The 27491-nt window shown below is 39.3% G+C and overlaps 1 protein-coding gene across 2 annotated transcripts in view; it reads right to left on the reverse strand.

Annotated features, from left to right (window-relative positions):
• PDE11A (phosphodiesterase 11A) overlaps positions 1-27491 on the reverse strand; it is a 464879-nt gene that overhangs the window by 192287 nt on the left and 245101 nt on the right. For both annotated transcript variants that reach the window (XM_005573580.5, XM_074009510.1), the window contains one exon: positions 21455-21587. In XM_005573580.5, the coding sequence (XP_005573637.1) occupies positions 21455-21587 (133 nt within the window). The remainder of the gene's footprint in view (positions 1-21454; positions 21588-27491) is intronic.

The raw sequence follows: 27491 nt of genomic DNA on the forward strand, positions 1-27491 counted from the left end.
GGGAAATGATACGAACTCCAAATGGACACACGTTACAAGTGGGAGGGGCTGGAGATACTAATCTTGGAGTCATCAGTCCTCTGTGTTAATTGCATGGGTAAGATTTAAGTTAATTGCATGGTTATTGCAAGAGAGAACTTGTCCAACAAAAAGACTAAAAATTGAACATTGGGGAACACAATATTTGGTGCTAGAAGAAAAAGTTGACATCAGTGACAGGGATGGACAAGAACTCCAAAGCTCATGCTCTTAACCTGAAGGCTTTACTGCATCTATAATGTGTGAACAGATTTCTACAACCTTTCTGGAAATAGGTTTATTGATGTGTATCTAGAGCCTAAAAAGTATAAATACCTACTCTTTGACCTGTCAATTTCATATCTAGGAATTTATCCTGTGATAATTATCAAAGCTATGCACATAGCTTTACATGTAAAAGTGTGAACCATGGCATTATTTATCTTAGTGATTTATTAGAATAACACGAATATTCAACTGGAGGGAGGTGGTTAAGTAAATAATAGTACATTCATACAACACAATATTATGCATCTAATTAAAATCATGCTATACAAGAACAGTTACTCATATGGAAAATATTTAATACATTAAATGATAATGGTGTACATGCCTGTGGTTATACAAAAGCATATTATATACATTGAAGGATCCTGGAAAAATTATGACCATAATAGTTTCCTTTGAATTTCTTGGCTATGAGAATTTAAAAATTATTGTTCCTAGTTTGTAAATTTTAGATAATAAACACAGGTAATTTGTCCATAAGGGAAGAAGTTATTTTCTAAGTAGAACTTAGGGGAAGCAACAGTGTCCAATGCTATAGAAAAGTCTAATAAGATAAGGACTGAAAATGGCTTACTGAATTTAGCAACATAGTGGGATAATTGAAGGCAAAAATGGTCAAGGGAAGAAAGGATGTGATCAGGAATAAAATTCAAGTGGTTAGTCCTGGAAGAGAGGAAGGTCACACTGAGAAAGCAGAGCTGCATCTATTCAGAGCTTGAGTCTTGTATGGGCTGAGCACAGGAGAAGAGGTGAAGCATCAGAGAATGCAGAGGGTGTCTTTAAAGTGTTTCCATCATGGTTGAGGGAAGGAGGAGAGGCTAAGGAATGGTGATGATCAACATGCTTGATGAGGCCAATTAGGTGGGAGAGGAGAACAAGGAAGGATGGCAGAGTGTGAGGAGAGTGAATTTTTCCATTTTAAAATCATTAATGAAATTCCCTAATGAAATTCAAAAATCATTAATGAAATTTCTAATTCCCTAAAAATTGCCTAAATTACCTGTGTTTATTATCTAAAATTTACAAACTAGGAACAATAATTGCCTATTTGAGGTAGCAGCTGTTGTTTCTGGAAAGCTGTGCTAATCCAGGTTAGTTCATGTAACCATATGAAAAGGCAAGGCCCAGGAGTTCATTTTATCCTTTGCAGGGGCTGGAAGAAAAGGAGAAGGGAGATGAAAGAAGCACAGGATGTCTAAATAGATTCCAAACAGGGAGAAAGAGTAATAAGCAAGTATAAAGGAAAGAATCATTCCTGTTCACCAGATAACCCCAACTCTCCATATCAAATCAGTCAATGGAGCTCAAAAATGCCCATCAGCCACACCACCCCAACGAAGTCACCCAAAGTTTCAATGCCTCAATTTTATCATTAATATTTATCTCCTGCACACCAAAATGGTAACATTGGTTATCTTCATATTTCGGCCTCACAGCTGATTCTCATCTTTGTGCTTTTTCTTGTTTTCCAAGTTGTTTTATGAAAATTTGTGTGTGAAAGGGTTTCAAAATTTGTAAGGAGTTTTACAAATACAAATATTACTGATATTGAAAAGAACACCTGCCAAAAAATTCTGCTCTGTTGTTCCACACAGTGCCTGCTTGGTCATTCTTGGTTTAACATTCACACTATTAGAGTCTCAAAAGTTAGACCATGTGAGACAAAGCAGCCTTTCTAGAAGGCAACAGTTAAACTAAATATATTTCTGGGAGTGGTTAGTTCTTTCCAATCAAAGATATGTCTACTTAAAAATGTTACCTAGTTTCTGTCTTCATGGGGCCTTTTCAATTAATGGATCTAATTAAAGATGGTTTAGCTCTTGGAGCCATCAACATGTACTTGTTATATTTTCCAGTCTCTCAAAGGTGGTCAAAGGAAATGTTAAATAAATTGGTGATAATATAATACTATTTATTAATGTTCAGTGTATTTCCTTTCTCTAGAAAGATATGCGGAACTTTAACAATAATCTAAAGCAATACTTTCTCCCCAAAGGTAATCTATTGGTGAGAAATTCTAGTAACCAGACAAGCTGAGGGAGCCAATGTTCCAAGTCAGTCCCTTGATTTCCATGAAATATGAGAGAGAGAATTGAGTTTGGTCTGTCTTATCTACACATAGGATCAATCCTAATGGCTGGTAGAATAGTGTCTGTACATGATTCTTTAAATTCCTGACAAAATAAATGATCATGCTTGGAGCTGAGGCATTTTCTCCACTGCCCATGCAGCAAAGTCTGTTGGATTCTTAGAACTGTGGGACTTGTATTTGTTTTCACTACCCACTGCTTCCCCATTCTATATTTTATTTAAGTCTTAGTAATCCCCCTAACTTCTAACCTCTAACCTTCCTTCCCCTCCTGCTCATCTGTAATTCTTATGTCCACTGTCCAATCTACCCTTCTTCTCAGGAAAGGTTCTCAAACTGGTTCACACTAAGTAACAGAAACTGAGAGAAGATTGACAAGAGCAAATGAATTTCAGCTGATCCACAGAGCTTTGTCTCTTAATGTTTTCAATTTTGCACATTTCCCTTTGTAACAGAAGCATAACTGATAGACCAGAAAGTGTTACAGAGAATAGAGAATGACCTCTCCTGCCAGGCTAGCTCTCAGCAGCCATTGTGGGGGTGCAGGAGTGCTCCATCACAAAGATCTGGCAGGCAAAATGGGCTTTAACGCTCTCAGTCACAGAATCTCAGAGCCTGGAGCCCCATTATCTTTAACTGCTACATGACAAGGATAAGTACTATTGAGTTGTCTATAATAGGTTTTAAAAAATCAGAGGAAAAACTTTACATGGAAGAACTGCATGGGACTGAAGAGCTACAGAGTTTAGATCACACCGCCTTAGTGTTAATTGTGTAACTCTGGGCATTGGCCTTCCATGGCAGAGGAGATCTAGGTGCTGATGGGTTTCCTGCCTCTCCTGAATTTGTAACAAATAAATGGACCACCAAATCCATTCATGCATAAGGCCTGCCCTACTTTTTAGTTAATTTCTGACATTCCCTTTGCTGAATGAACCTTTTCTATTTAAATGTTGAGTCAAAGTGTTCATTCTTATTGTAGGCAAAAAGCAAATACTGCATGTGATGGCTCTGAAAATTCTCTCCATAACTATACAAATGGAAGGAAATACTGAATTAAACAATAGAATATAATACCTTAGATTGACTAAATAATGGCTTGTTTTGCATTAATGTATTTGTTTTAATGTGTTCTTGGAATCTAATAAGAAGAGAAGGGCAGAAAGTGTCACAGATGATAAACTAAAGTGCAACTAACTAAAGAAAATTGAATTCAGAGGCACAATGCCAGTTGAAAGCAAGGACAGAATGATTGTAATGGTGAAGATATTTGTAAATAGAGTATGCATTCTAAGAAGTCACATAATACAAGAGCAGGTCATCTGCAAATGCAGTTTATGTACATGCTATTGGGACAATCTCAGACAATGCTCCTAGTTGGAATAAATCCCAAGAAACAAAGGCAAAGACGAATAGAAAATAATCCATCTGAATTCCCCAAAGATACAGCAAGGCAAGTTGACTTGTTTAGATATTGTATTATTTCAATCACAGTTTTCGATAATTGTTTATAACCTTAAGAAGACTCACAGTAACCTGGTAAGACATAATTTCATATAAGATATAGAGAGTCTAAGATTTTAGAATATCTTAAAATTTTTCATGATTATAAAAATAATATGAACACATGAAAAATTTAAAGCATGAATAAAATTAAAAGCTCTAACCCTGCCGTCTGTAGAGATAGCAATTATTAACAGGTTGGTACCAGTCCTTCCTCACCTTTTCCTATAAATATGTATTAAGTTCATATGTCAATATATAATATATTTAATGACATAAAGCATATACATAAATTATACATAGATAATATATTCAACAATATTGAACAATATTCAACAAGAATGTCTATTATGTCCTAAACATTGTTCTAGGTGTTGGGAATATATCAGTGGAAAAAACAACAACAAAATCTTCACCTTCATAGAGCTTACATTTTAGTGACAGAAGAGAGATGGTAAACAATACAAAGATAAATGAATAAATTATATGTTAGAAGATGGTAAGATGATGGGGAAAAAACAGAGCATGATAAGAGGAGTAAGAAGTACCAAGGGTATCAGGCCTCACTGTCAGGTAACATTTGAACAACGGTCTTAAAGGGGAGAGGATATGAGCCATGCAGATATTGGGGGAAGAGTATTTCAGCTGAGGGAGTAGCCAGTGCAAAGCCCCTGAGGTGGGTGTGTAAGTGGCACGTTGTAGGAACAAAGAGACTAGTGTGGCTTGCATAGTATGAGTAAGGGATGGGGGTGAATGATAGGGTGCCAGATGGTGTTTGGCACTGTAGGTCTCTGAAAGAATTGCAAATTTGGCTTTTACTCCAGTGAAACAAGGAGACGCTGAAGAGTGTGTGGGTAGAGTTGTAATATAACTTAAAATTTAATAGCCTCTGACTATTGTGTTGAGAAAAGAGTATAGAGGGGAAAAGTGAAAGGAGAGGGACAGTTTAACAGGATTTGTACATGAAATAGTACAGCGATGATGGTAGCTTGGATGTCGGTGGTAGCAGCTGAGTGGTAAGAAGTGGTCAGATGCTGGATAAATTATGCAATTGGACTTCCTGATGAATTCATGTTCAACATGAGAGAAAGGGAGAATCATGCCTATACTTTTTTTGACATAAGCATCTTGAAGGATCGTGTTGCCTCAATAGAGATATGGAAACAGAGAGAGGAGCAGGCTTGGGGGGCAGGAGACTATCGTCTGTGCTTTAGACATGTTAAGTTTAAAATATCTATTAAAAATATGCATATACTGGCCGGGCGTGGTGGCTTATGCCTGTAATCCCAGCACTTTGGGAAGCCAAGGCGGGTGGATCACGAGGTCAGGAGATTGAAACCATCCTGGCTAACACGGTGAAACCTCATCTCTACGAAAAATACAAAAAAAATTAGCCAGGCGTGGTGGCGGGCGCCTGTAGTCCCAAAGTACTGTGATTACAGGCGTGAGCCACCATGCCCGGCCTATGATAGGCAAAATTCTAACATGGCCTCTAAGAATCCCACCTGCCACCACCCCCAACTCTGGCTTCCTACATATCTTGAATAATCCCTTTCCTCGAGTGTGGACAGGACCTGTGAATATGTTAGGACAGTCACTTCCCTGAGATTGTATAAGCCACTCTGGACATTATGTAAGCTTATGTAAGCTTATGTAAGCTTACATAATGTCCAGAGTGGCTTATACAATCTCAGGAGTGATCATCCCATCGTCTTTGCCATGTAACGTAACATCACCAGGGAAGTGACTGTCCTAACATATTCACAGGTCCTGTCCACACTCAAGGAAAGGAAAGTCCCAGATACTCGGGAGGCTGAGGCAGGAGAATGGCGTGAACCTGGGAAGTGGAGCTTGCAGTGAGCCAAAGAGAAGTATGTTTAAAATAATGTATATAAGTGTGTATAGAATAATATATGTGAGTGTATATACATAAACAGTATATGCATATTTTCTTTTTTTTTTTGAGACGGAGTCTTGCTCTGTCACCCAGGCTGGAGTGCAGTGGCATGATCTTGGCTCACCTGTAATCCCAGTTACTCGGGAGGCTGAGGCAACAGAATTGCTTGAACCCAGGAGGCAGAGGTTGCAGTGAGCTGAGAATGTGCCACTGCACTCCAGCCTGGGTGAAAGAGAAAGACTCCATCTCAAATAATAATAATAATAATAATAATAATAATAATAATAATAAATGGTGCTGGGAAAATTGGCTAGCCATAAGTAGAAAGCTGAAACTGGATCCTTTCCTTACTCCTTATACGAAAATTAATTCAAGATGGATTAGAGACTTAAATGTTAGACCTAATACCATAAAAATCCTAGAGGAAAACCTAGGTAGTACCATTCAGGACATAGGCATGGGCAAAGACTTCATGTCTAAAACACCAAAAGCAACGGCAGCAAAAGCCAAAATTGACAAATGGGATCTCATTAAATTAAAGAGCTTCTGCACAGCAAAAGAAACTACCATCAGAGTGAACAGGCAACCTACAGAATGGGAGAAAATTTTTGCAATCTACTCGTCTGACAAAGGGCTAATATCCAGAACCTACAAAGAACTCAAACAAATTTACAAGAAAAAAACAAACAACCCCATCAAAAAGTGGGCACAGGATATGAACAGACATTTCTCAAAAGAAGACATTCATACAGCCAAAAGACACATGAAAAAATGCTCATCATCACTGGCCATCAGAGAAATGCAAATCAAAACCACAATGAGATACCATCTCACACCAGTTAGAATGGCGATCATTAAAAAGTCAGGAAACAACAGGCTGGAGAGGATGTGGAGAAATAGGAACACTTTTACACTGTTGGTGGGATTGTAAACTAGTTCAACCATTATGGAAAACAGTATGGCGATTCCTCAAGGATCTAGAACTAGATGTACCATATGACCCAGCCATCCCATTACTGGGTATATACCCAAAGGATTATAAATTATGCTGCTATAAAGACACATGCACATGTATGTTTACTGTGGCACTATTCACAATAGCAAAGACTTGGAATCAAACCAAATGTCCATCAGTGACAGATTGGATTAAGAAAATGTGGCACATATACACCATGGAATACTATGCAGCCATCAAAAAGGATGAGTTTGCATCCTTTGTAGGGACATGAATGCAGCTGGAAACCATCATTCTTAGCAAACTATCACAAGAACAGAAAACCAAACACCGCATGTTCTCACTCATAGGTGGGAACTGAACAATAAGATCACTTGGACTCAGGAAGGGGAACATCACACACAGGGGCCTATCATGGGGAGGGGGGAGAGGGGAGGGATTGCATTGGGAGTTATACGTGATGTAAATGATGAGTTGATGGGTGCAGCACACCAACATGGCACAAGTATACATATGTAACAAACCTGCACGTTATGCACATGTACCCTACAACTTAAAGTATAATAATAATAAATAAATTAAATAATAATAATAATAATAATAATAATCGGGTGTTGTTTTCAAGTGCTGAGTTTGTGGTGATCTGTTTTGCTGCAGTGGGAAATCAATATACATAATAATCCTGACAATGTCTTCAGAAACAAACATGGATACCCTGTTCCCATGGAGCAGATGACTGATAAAGCTACAAAACCTAAGAACAGATGACTCATAAACATGAGGGTTTCTTGTACCACCATAAATAAACAATATTATATTGAGTAGGTCTTTCCTGTCTTACATTCTTTCCAGAGACTCTTGTAACAGAATAAACAGTGATTTTCATAAGGTTGCAGAATTTAAAGCTCACAAACTTAGTTCTGGCTCTGTGACATCTTATATAATCTTTTGTCATAACTTTTCCACCCATAAGCCAAAGAGTTTGGCCTTAAAACCACGTATGCTATCAAGCCCAGCAGGTGCCACTTTTGAGAGCCAAGTCAAACAGGCATTCAGAAGGCAAGTAATCACTATGGCTCACCTGCTAAGTCTGCTCTGTTCACCACAAGGAGGGACTCCATTAAATATTTAAGACAATCACTAAGAGAACACCCAGCAGGTAAACAACTATGATTACTTGCCCCATAGCCCTCTCAGCAGGCATCTGACAGCACTTGGGATGGGGTTTACATAACATTAAAGACATCCTTTTGTAGCTTCTATCAAAAGGAAGACCAACAGTTTCAAAACTGAGATTTCAAAATAAAGATCATTCTCTTGCTGCATATCTTTGGGCAGAGTTTCTAAGGACTTCCCTGAATTTTATCAAGATAGGAAAACACAGAAATTAGAAATTAGTTTCCCTTCATACATTAACTGTATACCTAAAGCAAAGCTTGATAGAGTAAATTATCTCTTATTAACAGAAAATAGCCACTGGCATCATGAATTCCCAAACTGGAAAGCTTCCTATGCTAGTCCGAATTGAAGAAGAAACTATCAAATGCACACAAATGGGTGTATTAGGATCAGCACCAGCAGTTATCAGTCTGAAGAATTCACAATATGGTCCATGGGGCAAGTCATTCATAAGTTGCTGCTGAAATATTTCATTCACATAATAGGGAACACCTCCCTATCCCACCAACACTGATCAGGAAAACCCATTTGGGCTTAACATGAACAAAAACTAAACCTCTATTGTATTAAGCCACAGAAATTTTGAAGTTTATATATTACTTTAACTGATACAGGGATTGTAAATGTAGTCATCAGGGCTATGTTTGAAATATACAAGTGTAACTGGCTTTAGCTATATGTTTTAAGGGTTGGTGGGTTGCATAAGCTTGGACAGTACAGGTATTACAGTAGGTAGCTAGTCAGGCAGGAGCAGGGCAGGAGAGCCCTGTCCCCCCCAACCTCCACAAATGTCAGGTGACCATCAGGTGATGGTCAGGTGGTTGTTAAATTGTCTCTCTAAAATAATAATTGGCCACAGCCAGTGCCAACAAAAGGCAGTCTCCCGATAGATAGAAAAACCCTGAAATTAGTGACCAGTAGTGTGATGGTTAATACTGAGTGTTAACTTGATTGGATTCTAGGATGCAAAGTATTGATCCTGGGTGTGTCTGTGAGGGTGCTGCCAAAGGAGATTAACATTTGAGTCAGTGGGCTGGGAAAGGCAAACCCACCCCTAACCTGGGTAGGCACCATCTAATCAGCTGCCAGCACAGCTAGAATATAAAGCAGGCAAAAAAATGTGAACAAGTCATACTGGCTTAGCCTTTCAGCCTACATCTTTCTCTTGTGCTGGATGCTTCCTGCCCTCGAACATGGGTCTCCAAGTTCTTCAGCTTTGGGACTAGGACTGGCTTCCTTTCTCCTCAACTTACAGCCTATTGTAGGACCTTGTGATCATATGAGTGAATACTTCTTAACACTCAAATACAAATATATATATATGTATCTCCTATTAGTTCTGTCTTTCTAGGCAACCCCGACTAATACAAGTAGCTTCCTGATAAGATCTTGGGAGTTGGGCTAGCAGACTCAAGCATGTGCATTAAGAGGCAAAATGGTAGCGTTTAACTGATATATGATCTTCAAGAAACATTCAGCTGGTAAGGGAAGAATGCCTCCAGTAAGCATGCATACAACTCCAGTAAACACACTGTGCGTGCTCCCCTTCCAAGAGCTAGCAGGCCACTATGTATACAGACAGCACACTCCAAGGGAAGAATCAGAGAGAAGGAATGAGAGATCCTGGAAGTATGTCAATGTATAAAATTCCAAGTCAAAGATCAAACAGCGCACTTGATTTCTTAAGTCACCTGCTTGGCCCTCCAAGTGTAGTTTACTTCCTTTCATTCCTGCTCTAAAGCTTTTTTAAAAAAAACTTTCAATCCTGCTCTAAAACTTGCCATAGTCTCTCCTTCTGCCTAATGCCCCTCAATCAAATTCTTTCTTCTGAGGAGGCAAGAATTGAGGTTGCTTCAGAACCACATGGATTTGCCACCACTAACACAGCCAGCCCCCACATTTAGTCATCTCCAATGTGCCTAGGAAACCTGGTCCCTGGATGTCTGGCCACTTTTATCATACTGCTGGCTCCTATGAGGGAGGACCTGGTGACTATATCTGCACAGTTTATAAGGTATTTATGTAGAACTTCACATGTTGCAAACTAAGTGGTATGCCCAAGACTCCTCAGCTCATGAGCAGAGCAGATAGGACAAAAAGGTAGGTATGCTGGCCATGACTTCATGTACCTGTGAGAAGGGAGAAAGGAGGAATGTGGTGACTCTATTGCCTAGGCAGACCCTCAGCAGCTGATGCTCTCCCCAAGAGGATGCTAAAGGAAAGAGCATTGAATCAGGAACCAGAAGGCCCAGAGTGTGCTCTGTGCTCTGCCTTAAGAAAGCTGCATGGCCTTGGCAGATCACTTCAACTCTCCAAGTCTCCATTTCCTCCCCTGTAAGCTAAAAAATATCCAGTATTTCTATTTACTGAAAGTTGATGTATCCATAGTATGAAATCCCAGAATACGGCCAATCCATTTTGGGGTATTCTATCCCAATTTCTGATGTATTGGGGTCAGTAAAAAGAATTCAGTTGCCAGAGTTAGCCACTGAGCTAATGAGAAATTTAGAATAGATATTAGTGATAGAGGCAGGAGGCAGACAAAGGCCTAGACAGAGAAGGCTCTCCAGAGAATTTCCAACCTGCCCCACAAGTGTTCCACCAGATGTTTTGTGCGTATAAGGGAACCTGCACAGGCGGCTTACTTGGGCATGCCCGCAGCAGACTGGAGGCCCACATGCACTGGGGGAATGGTGTGGAGCCACCAGAAATTTGGGCCTAATGCAGAGGTAGAGCTGGCCTCTTCAGCTGGTGTGTAGTGGTGCTGGTATTCAATTTGGGAGGTGGAAACCTGCTTGCAGGACCCCCTGTCTTTGCTGAGAGGTTTCTTCTCACTTAATAAATTCCACCCTCCCACCCTTCAATGTGTCTGCCTAATTCTTCCTGGTCATGAGACAAGAACCCAGATTAGCTGACCTAAGGAGCAAAAAAATTCTGCATCATTTTGGTGGCCTCTATGGGGACTTGTCAGAAGGGTGACTAAAATGTGGACCCAAACATCTCTCTCACTTTTGTTTCTGGGCTTTTTCACCCTTAGACTTTTTCTGAAGGCAGGGGAAACTGCCCCCTTCCCTGCCCCATCATTCTCAGGCATTGGAAATGTCGGCCTCAGTGCAACCCAGTCTTTTCCATGGATTTTCCTTCATTTTGGGGGGAATGTATTGACACCTATCTTTTCGTTTACAATATTAGGGGCGTATCATCCTCACCTCAATGGTCGCAGGCATGTGCACAGGACAGACGGGTGAGCAGTGGCTCCCTGTCCCACTCCCTCCTGTCTGGGGCACATGGCCTGAGCCTGCGGTGGCTAGCTGGCCAGTGTTCCCCTGATCAAGGGGTCCAGCTTGGTGGGAGCCCCAGGGAGGAGACAGCAATTAAAGGTTTTTCTCCCTGATGGAGAAACCCATTTGCATAAGAATAAGAGGTTTCTCCCCAAGGAATCTTCCCAGGCCTGCACCTAAGCTTTTTTTCCTTCCTTTTCTCCACCCTGTTAGTAGTTAATGAAGCCTTGCAGATATAGGGAGATTTTCTATGCAAGAGTTTTTTTTTCCTTTTGGAAGGCATCTTGTTAGGCCAGGACCCCAATTCACAAGATACCCTTTTTTTCGTCCCTTGTTTGAGGAGAACCAGCTCCTCAGCTTTACCTCAGCTTTCAGTTTATGATAAGGAGGCGGCATCCAGCTGCTGGCTGCGGTCTGTCAAGGTCTAAGGAACTCAAAGGTAATGACAACAGTGGAGACAGGGCATACGTGGGTGAGTACAGATATTCCCACCTTCTAGGCCCCTCTGTTAACATGGGTGGAAGCTGCGCTGACACTCATGGGTAGCACCCTGTCAAGGTTGCCAGGACTTGAAGATATAAGGACAGAAGAAAGAAAAGAAACATCTCTTCTTTCTTTTCCTCATGTACCCCATATTCACTGGGAAGACAAAGGAATTAGGGACACCTCATCTCCTCTTCCTAGCTGGGTAACCATTCATCTTTAGTCTGTACCTCTCTCAAATGCATCCTGAGGCCTGAGGGCTCCTTTCTTTTTCCTTTTTCCTCTGTCCTCTTTTCACAGAGGGGTAATTGTGTCCCTGTACTACAGGATACTCCCCTTGGATGCATCTCCAACTGGGAAAAGTTAATTTCCCAAACTCGGGAGGCTGAGGCAGGAGAATTGTTTGAACCCAGGAGGTGGAGGTTGGAGTGAGCCAAAATCACGCCACTTCACTCGAGCCTGGGCGAGTAAGACTCCATCTCAAAAGAAAGAAAGAAAGAAAAACAATTCAGGAGCAAGATGGTAGTTCTCTGGAGGTTGAGTGTCCTCTGTGGCACCCAAGGAAGCTGGCTTAGAACTGAGCTGAGGGGAAGGGAATCCAGAAGCCTGACACGCCAGCAAAAGGTAAAAGTTTTTTTTTTTTTTTTTTACCAGTTGGACTTTTGGCCTCTCCCTCCCTGTGCAAACTAGTAAAAGGAATGGTAAGGATCACTGTTTACATTCTCTGTAAAGTTTTGATTAATGAAAAAGGATTTGTGAGTTTTGTCTTAAGCTGTAGCCAATCTGGTATGCTTTACATGTCTTTCTGTATGGTTCTATCAGAAAGAGGGGTACTTTAGGATAGGATGTGGGTGTAGGACCCCGTAAGTCCACTTTTCAAGTCAGCCCAACAAACTGATTAGTAACAAACTTGGCTGCAGGCCTGTATCTTGTTTACGTCCTTGGGAGCATGACCTGTAACCACGTGGGAGTGCTTTTAGTCTCTGACATTTTACAATGGTGGCTCAGGTTCAATCCTGGCTTGAAGAATAAATACTTTCAAGTCAATAGCTGTGTGACTTCTACCATTTGCTGATTCTCTTCCCCTCCACGAACAACTTCTAGCTTCTCTTCTTAAATCTTCCCTTCTCTGAGCTACCCTTAAAGATTCTAGATGTTGTAAAAACTGCTTACCTCCCCTTTGAAAATACTTCATATACTCATAGTTAAGTCATAACCTTAATTGAGGCTTGTTGGTTTCACCTGTGAGGTTACTTTTGGTAAAGTTCGAAAGCCAGAAATATTGGCTGCTTGGCATGGCTAAAGGCAGGTACTAAGGGATTTAAAAGGACTTTCTTAAGCAGTGCTCAGCTTAATTAAAAGTGGATACCTAAGTATGTTTAAAGGACCTTTATGGTTTTTTTCTCTTCTTGAATCTTGTTTTTCTGGAAAAAAGGTTTCTTCTCAGTTGACTGAATTATTTTTCTCCATTTTGTCTTGCCACTCTTAATGCACCCATGAGAGGTCCTAAAATAATTTCTGATGGCCTGCGACTCCTTGGGAAAAACAGAAAAGGCACCACAGATCTCATTTTATGAGAAACCTCTGTTTTCCTCATGAAACCCAGAAATTAGAGGCAGATAGATCCCTCTCAAAATCTGTTTTTGTCTTCCAGCCATATCCGTTTGTTAGGCCCTAGAAAATACGAGCTTTCCTAGCCTTGCTCTTAAAGGGCTCCACCCAGAGGCCAATAATCAAATTAGACTGGCAAATGAAAAATCTTACAACTACTGGATTTTCTTCTGTCTGTCTATATAATCATATATGTGTTATGTGTGTTATGTTTATAAAGAAAAGAGCTCTAATTAATTGGTTTGAAGAAAAATAAGCACTTAGATGAATTTTTTTTTAAAGAAAGATAAAAGTTGTAATATTTTTTAGTTCATGCGACTTTAATCTTTGAGATATAAAAACAGTCTTAAAGATTATTGGTAAAATGTAAACGTCATCAAAATGTAAATAGGTGGTCAAAACTATGCAAATCAGGTATTAGGTTTGCTAAATGTTTTAAGGTTGTAAACTGCTTCTTTGGCTTTTGAGAACTGTTCAACTTGCCTGCTTTACAACTTGGTAAGACCTGGGGACATATGGAATTAACCAGATTCTTAACTATGCTGGAAGGAGTCAAACTTTATTGGCACCTAGTACATAATTAAAACAACTTACCAGATTTTACATTAACGTTAAAAACTGCTAAGAGTTACCATTATACATGTAATTGAGACTACTGAAAATGAATTTACATGCAAGGTGTGTAAGAAGTGGTGTGTAAAATATGTTTTTAGTAAAAGATTTTAATAATGTGTGGAAATGTAAATTTTTACCTAGGGTTAAAGGATTGTTTTGAATTAGATGAGATAAAGCTTAAGGTTTAAACAAGTTGTGGAAAGATTGTAAAAAATTAATCTTGCAAAAGGAATTCTGTGCATGAACAGACTGACTAAATTCAAAAGAGTACTATACAGATATTTCTGTAAATTGTGCATTGAAATAAAAGCACACCAACATTCTCTTAAGTCACCAATATGCTCTTTAGCAAAATTTGTAAAGGGTTATAAAAAGTTCATAGGAATCTTACCTCATGGTCAAACTGGTTAAGATTGGATAGAATTGTCTGTAAGATTTCATTAGAAAACTGAGTTGACATTAATAGTAGACTAATGCAAGGGTAAAATTTGGCTTTCCTTCCCTTGAGTAAGATTTCCATATAATAGTAAAGGATAATGAAAGTTTTTTTACCTTAAAATTTTTTTTTGAGTCATCATTTTGGCTAAATAAATAGCTTATGGTAATCTGGAATTGTATTTCTTAATATCAAGTGTTCTAAATCTCAAACATATTTAACAGGCAAAAATCAAACTGCAGTTCCTGACCCCTAGCTTTTGGATGTTACAGAGGGCCACTGAAACATCTGAAAGAAGGTAAACAGGATTATTCGACATGTTTAGGTACATGGGATTGCCAAAATGATGCTTAATTTTCTTCAGGTTATATTTCAGTGAATAACATTAATATATCTTCCAAAATTGTATAGGATTTCTAAAATTCTAATGTCTGAGTATATGCTATCAATCATAATTAAGGTTATTATATTAAGTTATTGTAAACCACAGAGATAACCAAATTTCTTTGTCAATCGTGTTTTTAACTGTAACTACTCTGGATATTTTGCTGTTCACAGACGATTGTTTTCTTGTTTTGATCCTCTTCAAAAGATGGTTTATAGTCAGCTGTAGAACTTTCACAGGTGATCTCAAATGCAGGTTTCTGTTAACGTTGTAGACCATGACATTGGAATAAAGGAAAAATGTACAGGATTCATGAAGAGCTGAAGTGTTCATGAATATCAAGCAGAACAAGAGTTAATTGAATGGAGTGAACTAATAGAAAAACTAAGTAATCTTTTTTAACTTTTGCTTAAAACATTGTTCATCCTTGTTTTCCAGAGTCAAGGAAACTTTTGTTTTGAGCTATTTACAGTCTTTAATAATTGAATAAGGTATACTCTTGTAGACAAAAGTTGGAGCATATTTGTTTCTCTCTGCCAGGTTCCTCTAGAGTTTGAAAACTATTTGTGAGTATTCTTCTTTTTTTTTTTTTCTTTGAGACAGAGTCTCGCTCTGTTGCCCAGGCTGGAGTGCAGTGGCCGGGTCTCCGCTCACTGCAAGTTCCACCTCCCAGGTTTACACCATTCTCCTGCCTCAGCCTCCTGAGTAGCTGGGACTACAGGCGCCCGCCACCTCGCCCGGCTAGTTTTTTTGTATTTTTTTAGTAGAGACGGGGTTTCACCGTGTTAGCCAGGATGGTCTCGATCTCCTGACCTCGTGATCCGCCCGTCTCGGCCTCCCAAAGTGCTGGGATTACAGGCTTGAGCCACTGCGCCCGGCCGAGTATTCTTAACTCATGACAATATAGCTATTTACGTCAGTGCAATAAGAATCTATGTTCTTTTGCAATAGGATGCAATTGGAGAAACTGTTTTATCAAGCCTTGTTTTATCAAGTCTTTGACTGGAATGGCATGCTGTCCTTTAGGGAATCAAGCTTGCCTTGCAGAGCCAATAAAAGACCCTTGGGAAAACTGTCCTCATACCTTGTCTACACAGTCCCTGTACAGGGTTTCTAACCTGTGGTGAGTAAAGAACGTCACTTTCTAACAGGCACAGGTATCCCATATTCTTGGGACTTAAGAAGACAGGAATTTACCTAACTCATAGATATTTGAGGATACAAACCTATGGCTGGGCTGGGCTTTAAAAGGTCTTATCTGAGATTCTGTGGAACAGAGTTCCATCAATACCAATTTAAAAGGCCTATGTGAAAGTAATTATTCTTGCTGCATTTTATGCAAATAATCAGGCCAAATATAAGACTAACGTTTATTGTGCAAACAACTCAGTCCTGTCATGATTTGTTTTTAACAAAAATGAGGGCTGAAGAGAGAAAAATTATGTTCCAGAACTTATCATACATTTGTCATTATATTCTAGTCTCATTAGTTGTTTTTAAGTTGTTGTCTGCATTTTAGATTCACCCTGCTTATTCCTGTGAACCAACCAGTGATCTCTGGCTGCAGCTCAGAAGAAACAAAAGGGATGGGTAATGTAAAAATCTGGATCAATATTCTAGTTCTGGGCAGTTATCCCACAAATCCTGCCAGGTGGTGGGAGTAAATAGGGTGCCCATAACCTGGAGGTTTCCTTTTTTGGGGAAATAACACCAAGAAAGTTAATCAAAGCCAAGCCCCATGCCCTCAAATCCTAGCAGGCATAAGTATAGCCACTAGTTATCTCGGCATGCCAGCAGCCTTGGGATTTTTGAGCTCTCCTTACCCCCCACTTTTGTTTCATTTTGATACATCTTCTAATAACCAAGTTTTTCTCTTCTCCCCTTTAGGTCGTCAAACTCCAAACGGTCATGCAACCAGAACCTCAGACGATGGCTCCCTTTTACTAGGGACCCGTAGATAGGCCTCTGAGGGAGATCTGACTGCCATCTTCCCAAAATAGTGCCCCTTGTCAGCAGGAAGCAGTTAAGATCTGTCTCTGTCCATATTCTAATGGCAGTTAGATGTACCTCTTTGGAGAAGGAATGATAGAGGCAAGAGGCAGACAGAGAAGGGTCCCTGGAGAATCTCTGACCTGCCCCACAACTGTTTACGCCAGTTGTTTTGCATAGATAAGGGAACCTGCACAGGGTGCTTGCCTGCATGCCTGCAATGGACTGGAGGCCCACATGCTCTGGGGAAATGGGGTGGAGTCACCAGGAATTAACACCTTATGCAAGGAGGACCCCGGCCTCTTCAACTCATGTGTAGTGGTCCCGGTATTCAATTTGTGAGGTGGAAACCTGCTTGCAGGACCCCCCTCTCTCTGCTGAGAGCTTTATTTTTGCTTAATAAATTCTGTCCTCCTCACCTTTCAATGTGTCTATGTGCCTAATTCTTTCTGGTCATGAGACAAGAACCCAGATTAGCTGAGCTAAGGAACAAAAAAAGAAAAAAAAATGCTGCATCATTAGTGCTCTGAATAATTGTGTTTCTGGCAAATTTAAATCCATTAGGTACACTTAAGTTGAGAAAATTTGTTGGAAATATAGGAAATGCTCTGAAAAGGATTCCCCATGCTACTTCTTTGCAAATTATCTTTCTTGTTAACCAACCTGAAACTATTCAGAGAAGTCAGTGCAGAGAACAAAAAAGCAAGCACTTTTCTCAGTGGAGATAATAATCATCAATTAATCCTGGATTTAAAAAAGTTTTTAATATTATACCACTGACAAATAAGTATTCAACTGGGGAAAAATATGGACCCATGTACCAGACTCAACAAGAAAGGACTCAGACCTTTGCAGGAAGGCAACACAATTCTAAAAGGTGCTCTCTGTCTCTAGGATGATTCTAGAATCATTTTTAAGGGTGGTAAAACCACCTTTGCAAAAATTATAACAGTGAGAGAAAATTATGGCAGTGAAGGAGGTCTGATCTGGCCAACCTCAATCTTGCCTTTGTCCTTCAAGCTGCCCTTAATTATTTCTGGGCTTTGCCAGGCTAACTTTGGGAGACATTTAGTTGATAGTAAATAATAATAGCTCTTCTCTCTCCAAAGCTCAATCATCTTTGTAAAGTTAATGAGAGGGCACCAGGCTAGGAGGAAAGAGAAGACTGAATTCTGCTAAGGTGTAGACATAAATGATTACCAGCCATTATTCTGGAGGTCACAAGATATGCAACTTCTCCGATTATTCTCGCAGATAACATCACTATTGTAGAACCTAAGATTAGCCTTTTGAGATGTCTTTTCAGGTTTTTTGCGCATCTGAGGAGACCAAAGTCTCCACGGGGACCCATCAACTGCTCCTGTGGCCCTATCCAGAAGCAACTTAGCACACATGAGGACCATTTCCCACCCACCTGTGATTACACCCCCAATCAGTCAAGCACCCACTGCCTAGCTACCCCCACCCCTTCACACAAACTATTTTTGAAAAACTCTAGCCCCCACATTCTCGGGGAGATTGATTTGAGTAATAACTCCATTTCCCACGTGGTGTGACTGGCCTCATGTCTATTAAACTCTTTCTTTAATGCAATGCCGTGGTCTTGTTTTATCTGTGCAGATGGTTACAACGGGGTGAAAGTATGAAGCAATTTCATTTTGTCATGATTTTTTTTTTATCTTGAGGGAAATACTTGACACACTAATGAAAAAATATTACCTGAAATGGTTGTCTTTATCTTATGATCTATACCACCTTACATCAGGCATTGTGGGGAAAAGGTTCAGGTCTCTTAGCCTCTTGGGAGAGCCCTGTGACTCAGTCTTGAGTCTGTTTCATTTATTATTAATAAACAGTTGCCACCTGTCCCTGAGGTAAAATATAATTGAGGAGAGAGGAAGCATAAGCAGATAAATAGTTTTGCTTGACCTAGTGTGATACATAAGACACACGTACATACACACAACATACATACACAACATATACACACACATTTATAGGACATATCTACTAAATGTCTGTATTTAGACAGAACACAGTCTCTCTCTTCTTTCTTTTCTTTCTTTCTTTTCTTTCTCTTTCACTGTCTCTCTTCCATCCCCAACCTCTCTATCACCTTTATGTGCATTAATTCCTTTCCAGTTTTTTCTCTCAGAATGAGAAGAGAAATGTAAACTACCTTTGAATTTCAGTACCATGCAAAGAAAACATGTAAAAATCAGCATACAATGCATCTTCAGATTCGCAATTAAAATTTAGTATTTGCTGCCACACAGATTGAAAGCGTTTGGGTGAGGGACTAACAAATAATGATGGTTTAAGTTCATGCTTTATTTTATCATAGAGAAGAAAGTGATTTCATGAAAGAGTCACTGCTTAACCTACCACAGTTTACTGTCTTCAGACATCATTGCTTCTAACCACTAGATAGGGACATGAAATTTTTATGCCCAATCCCACAGAAATAACTGTTGTCTTTTTGCCTTTGGAGACTCCACATTGTTCTTCTTATGGATCAGCAGAACAGACTGCCTTATTAGACTAGACTACGAGCATGGAGGAAAATGTAATATGGCTGTATCACTAATCAGAAAAGGATATGGTAAAAATCTGCCTGTAGTAAAATGATATGGTATATTCAAACTCACTATATTGTAATAGCAAGAAGTATGATTGAGGTATTAATTGTGCTTACTCAATGTGGTATTTTTGATAAGAAAAAAAGAGCAATGATTGGACAAGAATTTTTTATTCCCTGGTAAAGGAAAAGATGCTTGTAGTTTATGATCCAGCATGTCATTCTCCTAGATATGAATTCTAGGAAAACTGTTATACTTGAGCACTTAGAGAATGTCCTTGCAATTATATATGTGACAGTAACTCACTGAATCCAAACATTCAGTCACACTATAGTGGATAAACAAAGTGAGGCTTATTCATACAGTAGAATACTTGAAATAAATGAATACATTACATGTTTACATAACCCAGTAACGATGTTGAGAGGAAAAAAGAAGTAAGCCACAGACTAATACATATAGTATTTCTCAATTTATGCAATGTTCAGAGACATGAAAAATATAACAATATATTTGGTGGGGATTCAAACGTGCAATGAAACGATATAGAAAAACAAAGAACTGGTGAGTTCAAATTCAAGGAAGACAAAAACACAGCACAAGGCAAAAGTACATAAAATCAGTCCTAACCCAACCACAATGGAAAAGTATATAAATGTTGACATCTGTAAATCACTTTCAGTGTGCCAGTCATATAACCAAGTTAGTAGCGTTCTACCTTACCAGAGGAGAACTGAAGGACTTTGAACTGTGAACTTTCCTAAGGAAGGTAACTCGAATTTCAGATTTAATGAATAAAAACTGAGGAGAACTAGAGGGTAGTCAGTGTTAGGATAGCCAAGGGAGCAGCTGGAAAGGCGCCCCACCCAGACTAGGAGTTCATGTAAGTATTTAGGAGCCTCTAACCTCAAGAAGGAATAGAGAATACATGGAAAATGTAGCCTGGGGAAGAGAGTGCTAGGCAGCTACAGGTAGGTGGTAAGTTTGGGAATATAAGATTTTCCTGCAGAGATCTGCAAAGATGATCTGACTGAAGTTATAAATTAGACTTGGACCCCAGCCCCCCTGCCATCACCATGTCCTGGCCACAGACAATGGAGATAGCACAGGGCAGGATTTAGAGTATCGGCTGTGGAGTTTGAGTGGTAGTAGAACTGAATCCTTGTCTGCCTCCAGAGCCATAGAGCAGCTCTCAATTTCTGTAAAATGGGAATGATGACATCTACTTCTCAGGGTTGATGGTTAACTGTTCAGTTGTTATCATTACTAACCTATCCCCTGCTTTGTAGCCAGTGTGATCATTCTAAAATACAACTCTTGCTTCTCCCCCATTTAAAACTCAGTGGTTTCCCATTGCACAGAACAAATACTCCAACTTCTTAACATGCCTTTCAAAGTCTTTTGGTGATCTGATCCCTGCTTCCCTCTCCAGTTTCATGCATCATGGCCCTTCAGCCACATTAGACCATCTCACTTCCCCAACACCCCATGTCTGCTCAGCTTTGCCTGGAACACATGTCTCCTCACCCTTCCTCACCAAAAAAATGCTACTCTTCAGAGCTCAGCTGGGCAATCTTCAATAGGAAGCCTTGCATTTAATGAATATGTATATATGAGTATATATATAGAGAGAGTACACATATGTACAGAGAGACATTATCAGTACATGTGAATTTATCTGTATGATACTCTACCTTAGAATGTAAACTTCAAAATTGTTTTAATATATTCTGTATATCAACACAGTGTGCTTCATTATTATTAAACAATAACACCAACTTACTGTTTCTTGGAAGCAATTTTTATAAATACGGTACTTGTTTTAAGGTCTATTGGGAAATAACTTTGTTATATACACTTCTTTATTAAGTAGTTCATAGTTTAATACAAAATATACCCAATCATAAAACAGCATCAGACTAAGGATAACTGTCTTGCTATAAATCAGGGTAGACTCTAAGTTTTTCTAACTTAGAGTCAACAGTAGGCAATGCTAAAAATAAGATCACAGGGGAAGGATGCAAAATAATTACCAGTAAACTCAGGAATTGCTGTCGATCTGTATAATGTTCCTTTTTGTGTTTCAACTGTTTTCAACAGTGTGACAACCGAACCTTAGGATTGCAGCCAGAGAGGCTCCTCTTACCTCTGCATCAAAGCGCGGATCCTGGTAGGCATCACTGATGTTCACTGGGAGGCCTGTTGAAGCAACCAGCTCAGCAATGCTATTATTTATTAGCCAGTCGGAGTACGATGATTTCTCCATGCTTTCTTTGAAACTATCAGAGCACCAAGGTAGGCAGGAAGAAAAGAGAGAAACATAAGTTTTCTTGAAAGCAAACACTATAAATTACACTAATATCAGGATAATCTGTCCTTATTAAGAAGCAGTAAGTGACATTAGTCACAGAACAATAGCAAGGTAATTATCAGTGGCTACTTCGAAATGACTTACCTGCTATAATGTATAATAATTAAACCCATGGGCAGAAACCATAGATTCCCTATAATTCAGAGAGAAACTCTAGGTGGTATTTAGGTCCCAAAGCTGGCCAAAATTAACAATAAGATACCAACAACTAAAAAATTCCATCAACCTCCCAGCTTACCCTTTTTAATTGAATAGACTAGATGTTTTGGCACAAGGAATAATGAAACCCAAATGGGGAAAAATCAGGAAGTAAACTGCGAGTTTAAAAAATTACAAATGCAGCAAAAGAACGTATCTAGACTATGGCCTTTTAATTAGTAATTATTTGAAAAACAATTTTACTATCTTAGTCATTATTTTAATAACTTAGTAATATTTTAATAACTAGTATCTTAGTTAACTATTTTGGTAATTTTAGATTATGTTTCTTAACAATAGCACATATCCCACTTACAAAATCTCACTTAAAAGCCTATTTTAATGCAACAGACCCTTAACATTAATAATTAAAACTATTTTCATATTTAATTTGAACAAGGAATTTTATGCTAAGTGATTTTTTAAACTTTCCCCTGTATCACTTTCATGACAGACCCTACATATACAGAAATGCTGTAAGAATTAGTTAGTATCCCCCATTCTTCTCCTCCTTTCCATCTTTTCTTCCACAAGTATATATTGAGCACTGCCAGGAGCTGTGGAGATACAAAATTGAGAACTGCTCAAATTAGTATTGGCCAGGAAAATTTTCCTGGATGATGTCTGATTTGTGGCTTGGCAAGTGATAACTGAAATTATGTGAATGGATGCAAGCATACTAGGGCAAGGTTTTCAAGCTGACTTCTGTGGAACCCTGGATTTCATGAGATGTTAAATGAGTATACTACAGCAAGAATAATAATCACTCTATTGACTTTTTAATCTAAACTGCACTATATATAAGAAAACACTAAACATGCACGTTGTCTTTGGTATTATGCAATAATGTCCCTGTGTGAAATTATGCCATGTTGAGAAGGCAGGACACTGCATGGAAAGGCCATTGAATGCATGAGTGAGTTGGACACATGGACATTATTTATCATCATTAATATATCTCATCTGTAATGATTGCTGCCCTGTGTCTGATAAATTCAGCATGTATTTGTAAAGTTATTCATCCCTTATTGCAAAACAATAATACATAAACTTTATTCTCTATGACTCCCTGGCTGAAAAATGGAAGTTTTAATAAGAAGTTGAGTCTTGTAGTTCTTAGATGGCACCTAAATCAAAGAAGTTAAAAGACTGAGTACTTCAAGGAGAAAAGGAAGCTTTATTTTCTAAAACAAAACAACAAAGAAGTTTTTATTTTCTCTTTGCTGTTTTATATACGTCGCATTTCATGAGATGAAATTTTATGTTGTGCTGCAATGAAAGCAAAATCTAGGAAGAAACAAGATAATGCACCTCACACAAAGATCTAACTTAGTGAAGCCATTTCTAAGTTTATAAAAGGGTATGGGCTAAATTCTGACCTTTCTTTCAGGGATTAATTGGCTTGCCAGTTCATTCTGCACTGTGTACTTTATTCCACATTTTAATTATTGAGGTGTTCTGTGGTCACACCATTTCGAAGCTGCTGACCTAGAGTGTTCTGTGGAGTGTGGGAAGCAGCGCTGCAGCAGGAGCTGGGGAGAAGTCTGGGCACAGAAGTCAAGGGAGGAACCTGAAAAATGGTTGGGTAGGGTGGTGCTCAAGGAAGGAGCCAGTTTTACCAATAAGTGCCAACAACCTTCAAGCTGGGTCTTTCAGGATGAGAAAGAGTTCAGCAAGGAGAGATTGGAGGAGTTAGAAGGAAACAGCAGGAACAAAAGACACAAATGCAGCAGAGTGCAAAGTGTGTTCTTGGCACAGTGAGCAATCGTATGGTGGGAATAAAACTGAAAAAGAGGTCAAGGCTCAAAGGTGAGACCTTGACCAAGTTGCTGAGACCTTAGTTATAGGCAATGGAGAACTGTTTAAGAATATGGAGCAGGGAAGTGACCTGGTTTAAGATGTGATTTTAGAAAGCTTAATCCAGGTACAATGAGCATCAAGAACTGGGTAAGAGACACTGAAGGTGGGAAGAGGTCCTGTAAACCACAGAAGTCATGCAGGTGGGAGGCAATGGTGTTGGTGACTCAAGAGGTGTTGCAGAAGATTTCATAGGCTCTGTGGCCAGATAGCAGCGGCTTACATTTTGCTCCTGAGTGCCTGTGGCCCTATTAGCAGAACACAGTTGTTTTAAGGAGTGGGGAGATAGGGGAAAGATGATAGATATTCTGTAAGCCTGGGACATATTCATTTTTGAAAGTCCAGGAACAAAATCCTATCAGTAATCAGGACTGAAAACTCTAATCCAGAGTTAGGATAATTTTCAGGGAATATAAAATGCATGAAATCACTCAGGGACAGAACACATTGGGAAATCTATATCTAGGGAAGGGAAGGAGAAGAAAAGTAGTAATAAAAGGGGAGGGGAGAAAGAGAAGAAATTTTAAGGAGGAAAAACTTAAACTTATTGCCATCTACTGTGGGCCAATGGTCAGATTAGATACTTTACCTGACTAATTTGTTTTGTCCTCAGATAAATCCTATGAGATGGATATGCTTCTCTATATTTTATAGATCAGAAAATGGAGACCTAGGATGCTCAATAACTTTCCCAAGTGGAGATGGAAGTTTCACCTAAATCTGACCCCAACATCCTAAATTATAGTATTTTTCCTGTTACCTTTCCGAAGGAGTTAATGGATAGCGTTATAGCAAGAATAGTGGGTTGTCACCTAAGAACAAATAGAGAGGGCAGTCCACACCAGAGAGAGTTTAAGGAAGCTGCTAAAGATAGTAAACACTTCAGTCTGAGACTTCAGTCACAGGAAGGGGTAGGAAAAACCACTGGAGTTGATAACTGAGAGCTTTAGGTCCCTACTTACAGAATTCCAAAAGAAGATATGATGACAAAAACACTTACTGGACAGGGGTTCCTGAAAAACTCACTCTAAATCTAAAACATGCTTAGAATTTGGCTTGGTTCGGTATGCATACTGAATTGAAATCATTGTAAAATCAGTGAACAGTGCAGAAGGAATATTGACTCTGTGCAAGGCACAGTTGAGGCGGTTTCTAAAGTATAAGCTATGATCTCTGCCCTCAGGGAGGTTGCTACTTGGCTGGGGAGATGAGAAATAAACACACTGACATTTAAACAATACAAAAATTAAATGCCCACTTCAAATTTCAAATGAAAAAATTTTCACATAGCTGTGTTGATACGTTGCCAAGTCAACTATACCTATCACGAATGCTGAAGACGTCCATGGAGGGAGAAATGACTTCAGGTGTTGTAATCTAGCTAAGGCTTCAGAGAGGAGGTGAGATTCAAACTGACCTACAGGTCAGTGCAACAGTGCAAACAGATTTTCTGAAAATCATCTCTGCATTTCTTCAGTTCAGTGTTGCACAGGGACATAAATTAAGGCCTGAGTGATCAGATCCTCAGAGAGACAGACAGGAAAGTTGATTTGTCACTTGGTATTTACATCACTGTCTTAGTCCATTCAGGCTGTTAGAGCAAAATACCATAAGTTGGTGACTTATAAACAATAAATATTTATTTCTCACAGTTTTGAGACTGGGAAGACCAAGATCAAGGCACTGGCAGATTCAGTATCTAGTGCCTTGTTGCTTTAGTTCAGTGTCTAGTGCCTTCTTGTCCTCAGATGGTAGAATGAGGGATCGCTCTGGGGCCTCTTTTATAAGGGCACTGATTCCATTCATAAGAGCTCTACCCCCATTACCTAATTACCTCCTCAAGGAGCACCCCTTCATACCCTCACATTAGGGACTGGGTTTCAACATATATAGTTTTGGGCAGACACAAACATTCAGACCAGAGTAATCACATTCTGGCTTAGGTACCAGCTCAATTTTGGAATTCCTAATGGTCTACTATAATGCAGAATCATATAACTGAGTTAGAGCTTTCAAAAGCTTGCTTCTCTTCTTCACAAACAAAAGGTAATTTTATGTTATGATTAAGATCATGGCTTTTGGCATACCTCAATCAAATGTCCCCTTTGCTGCTTTCTAACAAAATGATCTCAGGAAAACTTCATCGGTAACATGGGTTTAATACTACTACTGTGGAGATTACGGTGATAATTCATGCAAAGTGCTCAGCATATTATTTAGCCCATAGCAAACATTTTCTAAAAGCATCACAACTTTTTTTTTAAAATTTATTTATTATTATTATACTTTAAGTTGTAGGGTACATGTGCATAACGTGCAGGTTTGTTACATATGTATACTTGTGCCATGTTGGTGTGCTGCACCCATCAACTCGTCATTTACATCAGGTATAACTCTTAATGCAATCCCTCCCCCCTTCCCCCTCCCCATGATAGGCCCCGGTGTGTGATGTTCCCCTTCCTGAGTCCAAGTGATCTCATTGTTCAGTTCCCACCTATGAGTGAGAACATGTGGTGTTTGGTTTTCTGTTCTTGTGATAGTTTGCTGCGAATGATGGTTTCCGGCTGCATCCACGTCCCTACAAAGGACACAAACTCATCCTTTTTGATGGCTGCATAGTATTCCATGGTGTATATGTGCCACATTTTCTTAATCCAGTCTGTCACTGATGGACATTTGGGTTGATTCCAAGTCTTTGCTATTGTGAATAGTGCCGCAATAAACATACGTGTGCATGTGTCTTTATAGCAGCATGATTTATAATCCTTTGGGTATATACCCAGTAATGGGATGGCTGGGTCATATGGTACATCTAGTTCTAGATCCTTGAGGAATCGCCATACTGTTTTCCATAATGGTTGAACTAGTTTACAATCCCACCAACAGTGTAAAAATGTTCCTATTTCTCCACATCCTCTCCAGCACCTGTTGTTTCCTGACTTTTTAATGATTGCCATTCTAACTGGTGTGAGATGGTATCTCATTGTGGTTTTGATTTGCATTTCTCTGATGGCCAGTGATGATGAGCATTTTTTCATGTGTCTGTTGGCTGTATGAATGTCTTCTTTTGAGAAATGTCTGTTCATATCCTTTGCCCACTTTTTGATGGGGTTGTTTGTTTTTTTCTTGTAAATTTGTTTGAGTTCTTTGTAGGTTCTGGATATTAGCCCTTTGTCAGATGAGTAGATTGCAAAAGTTTTCTCCCATTCTGTAGGTTGCCTGTTCACTCTGATGGTAGTTTCTTTTGCTGTGCAGAAGCTCTTTAGCTTAATGAGATCCCATTTGTCAATTTTGGCTTTTGCTGCCGTTGCTTTTGGTGTTTTAGACATGAAGTCTTTGCCCATGCCTATGTCCTGAATGGTACTACCTAGGTTTTCCTCTAGGATTTTTATGGTATTAGGTCTAACATTTAAGTCTCTAATCCATCTTGAATTAATTTTCATATAAGGAGTAAGGAAAGGATCCAGTTTCAGCTTTCTACTTATGGCTAGCCAATCTTCCCAGCACCATTTATTAAATAGGGAATCCTTTCCCCATTTCTTGTTTCTCTCAGGTTTGTCAAAGATCAGATGGCTGTAGATGTGTGGTATTATTTCTGAGGACTCTGTTCTGTTCCATTGGTCTATATCTCTGTTTTGGTACCAGTACCATGCTGTTTTGGTTACTGTAGCCTTGTAGTATAGTTTAAAGTCAGGTAGCGTGATGCCTCCAGCTTTGTTCTTTTGACTTAGGATTGTCTTGGAGATGCGGGCTCTTT

Source organism: Macaca fascicularis, chromosome 12 (assembly GCF_037993035.2).
Source record: "Macaca fascicularis isolate 582-1 chromosome 12, T2T-MFA8v1.1".
Taxonomy (NCBI): Eukaryota; Metazoa; Chordata; class Mammalia; order Primates; family Cercopithecidae; genus Macaca; species Macaca fascicularis.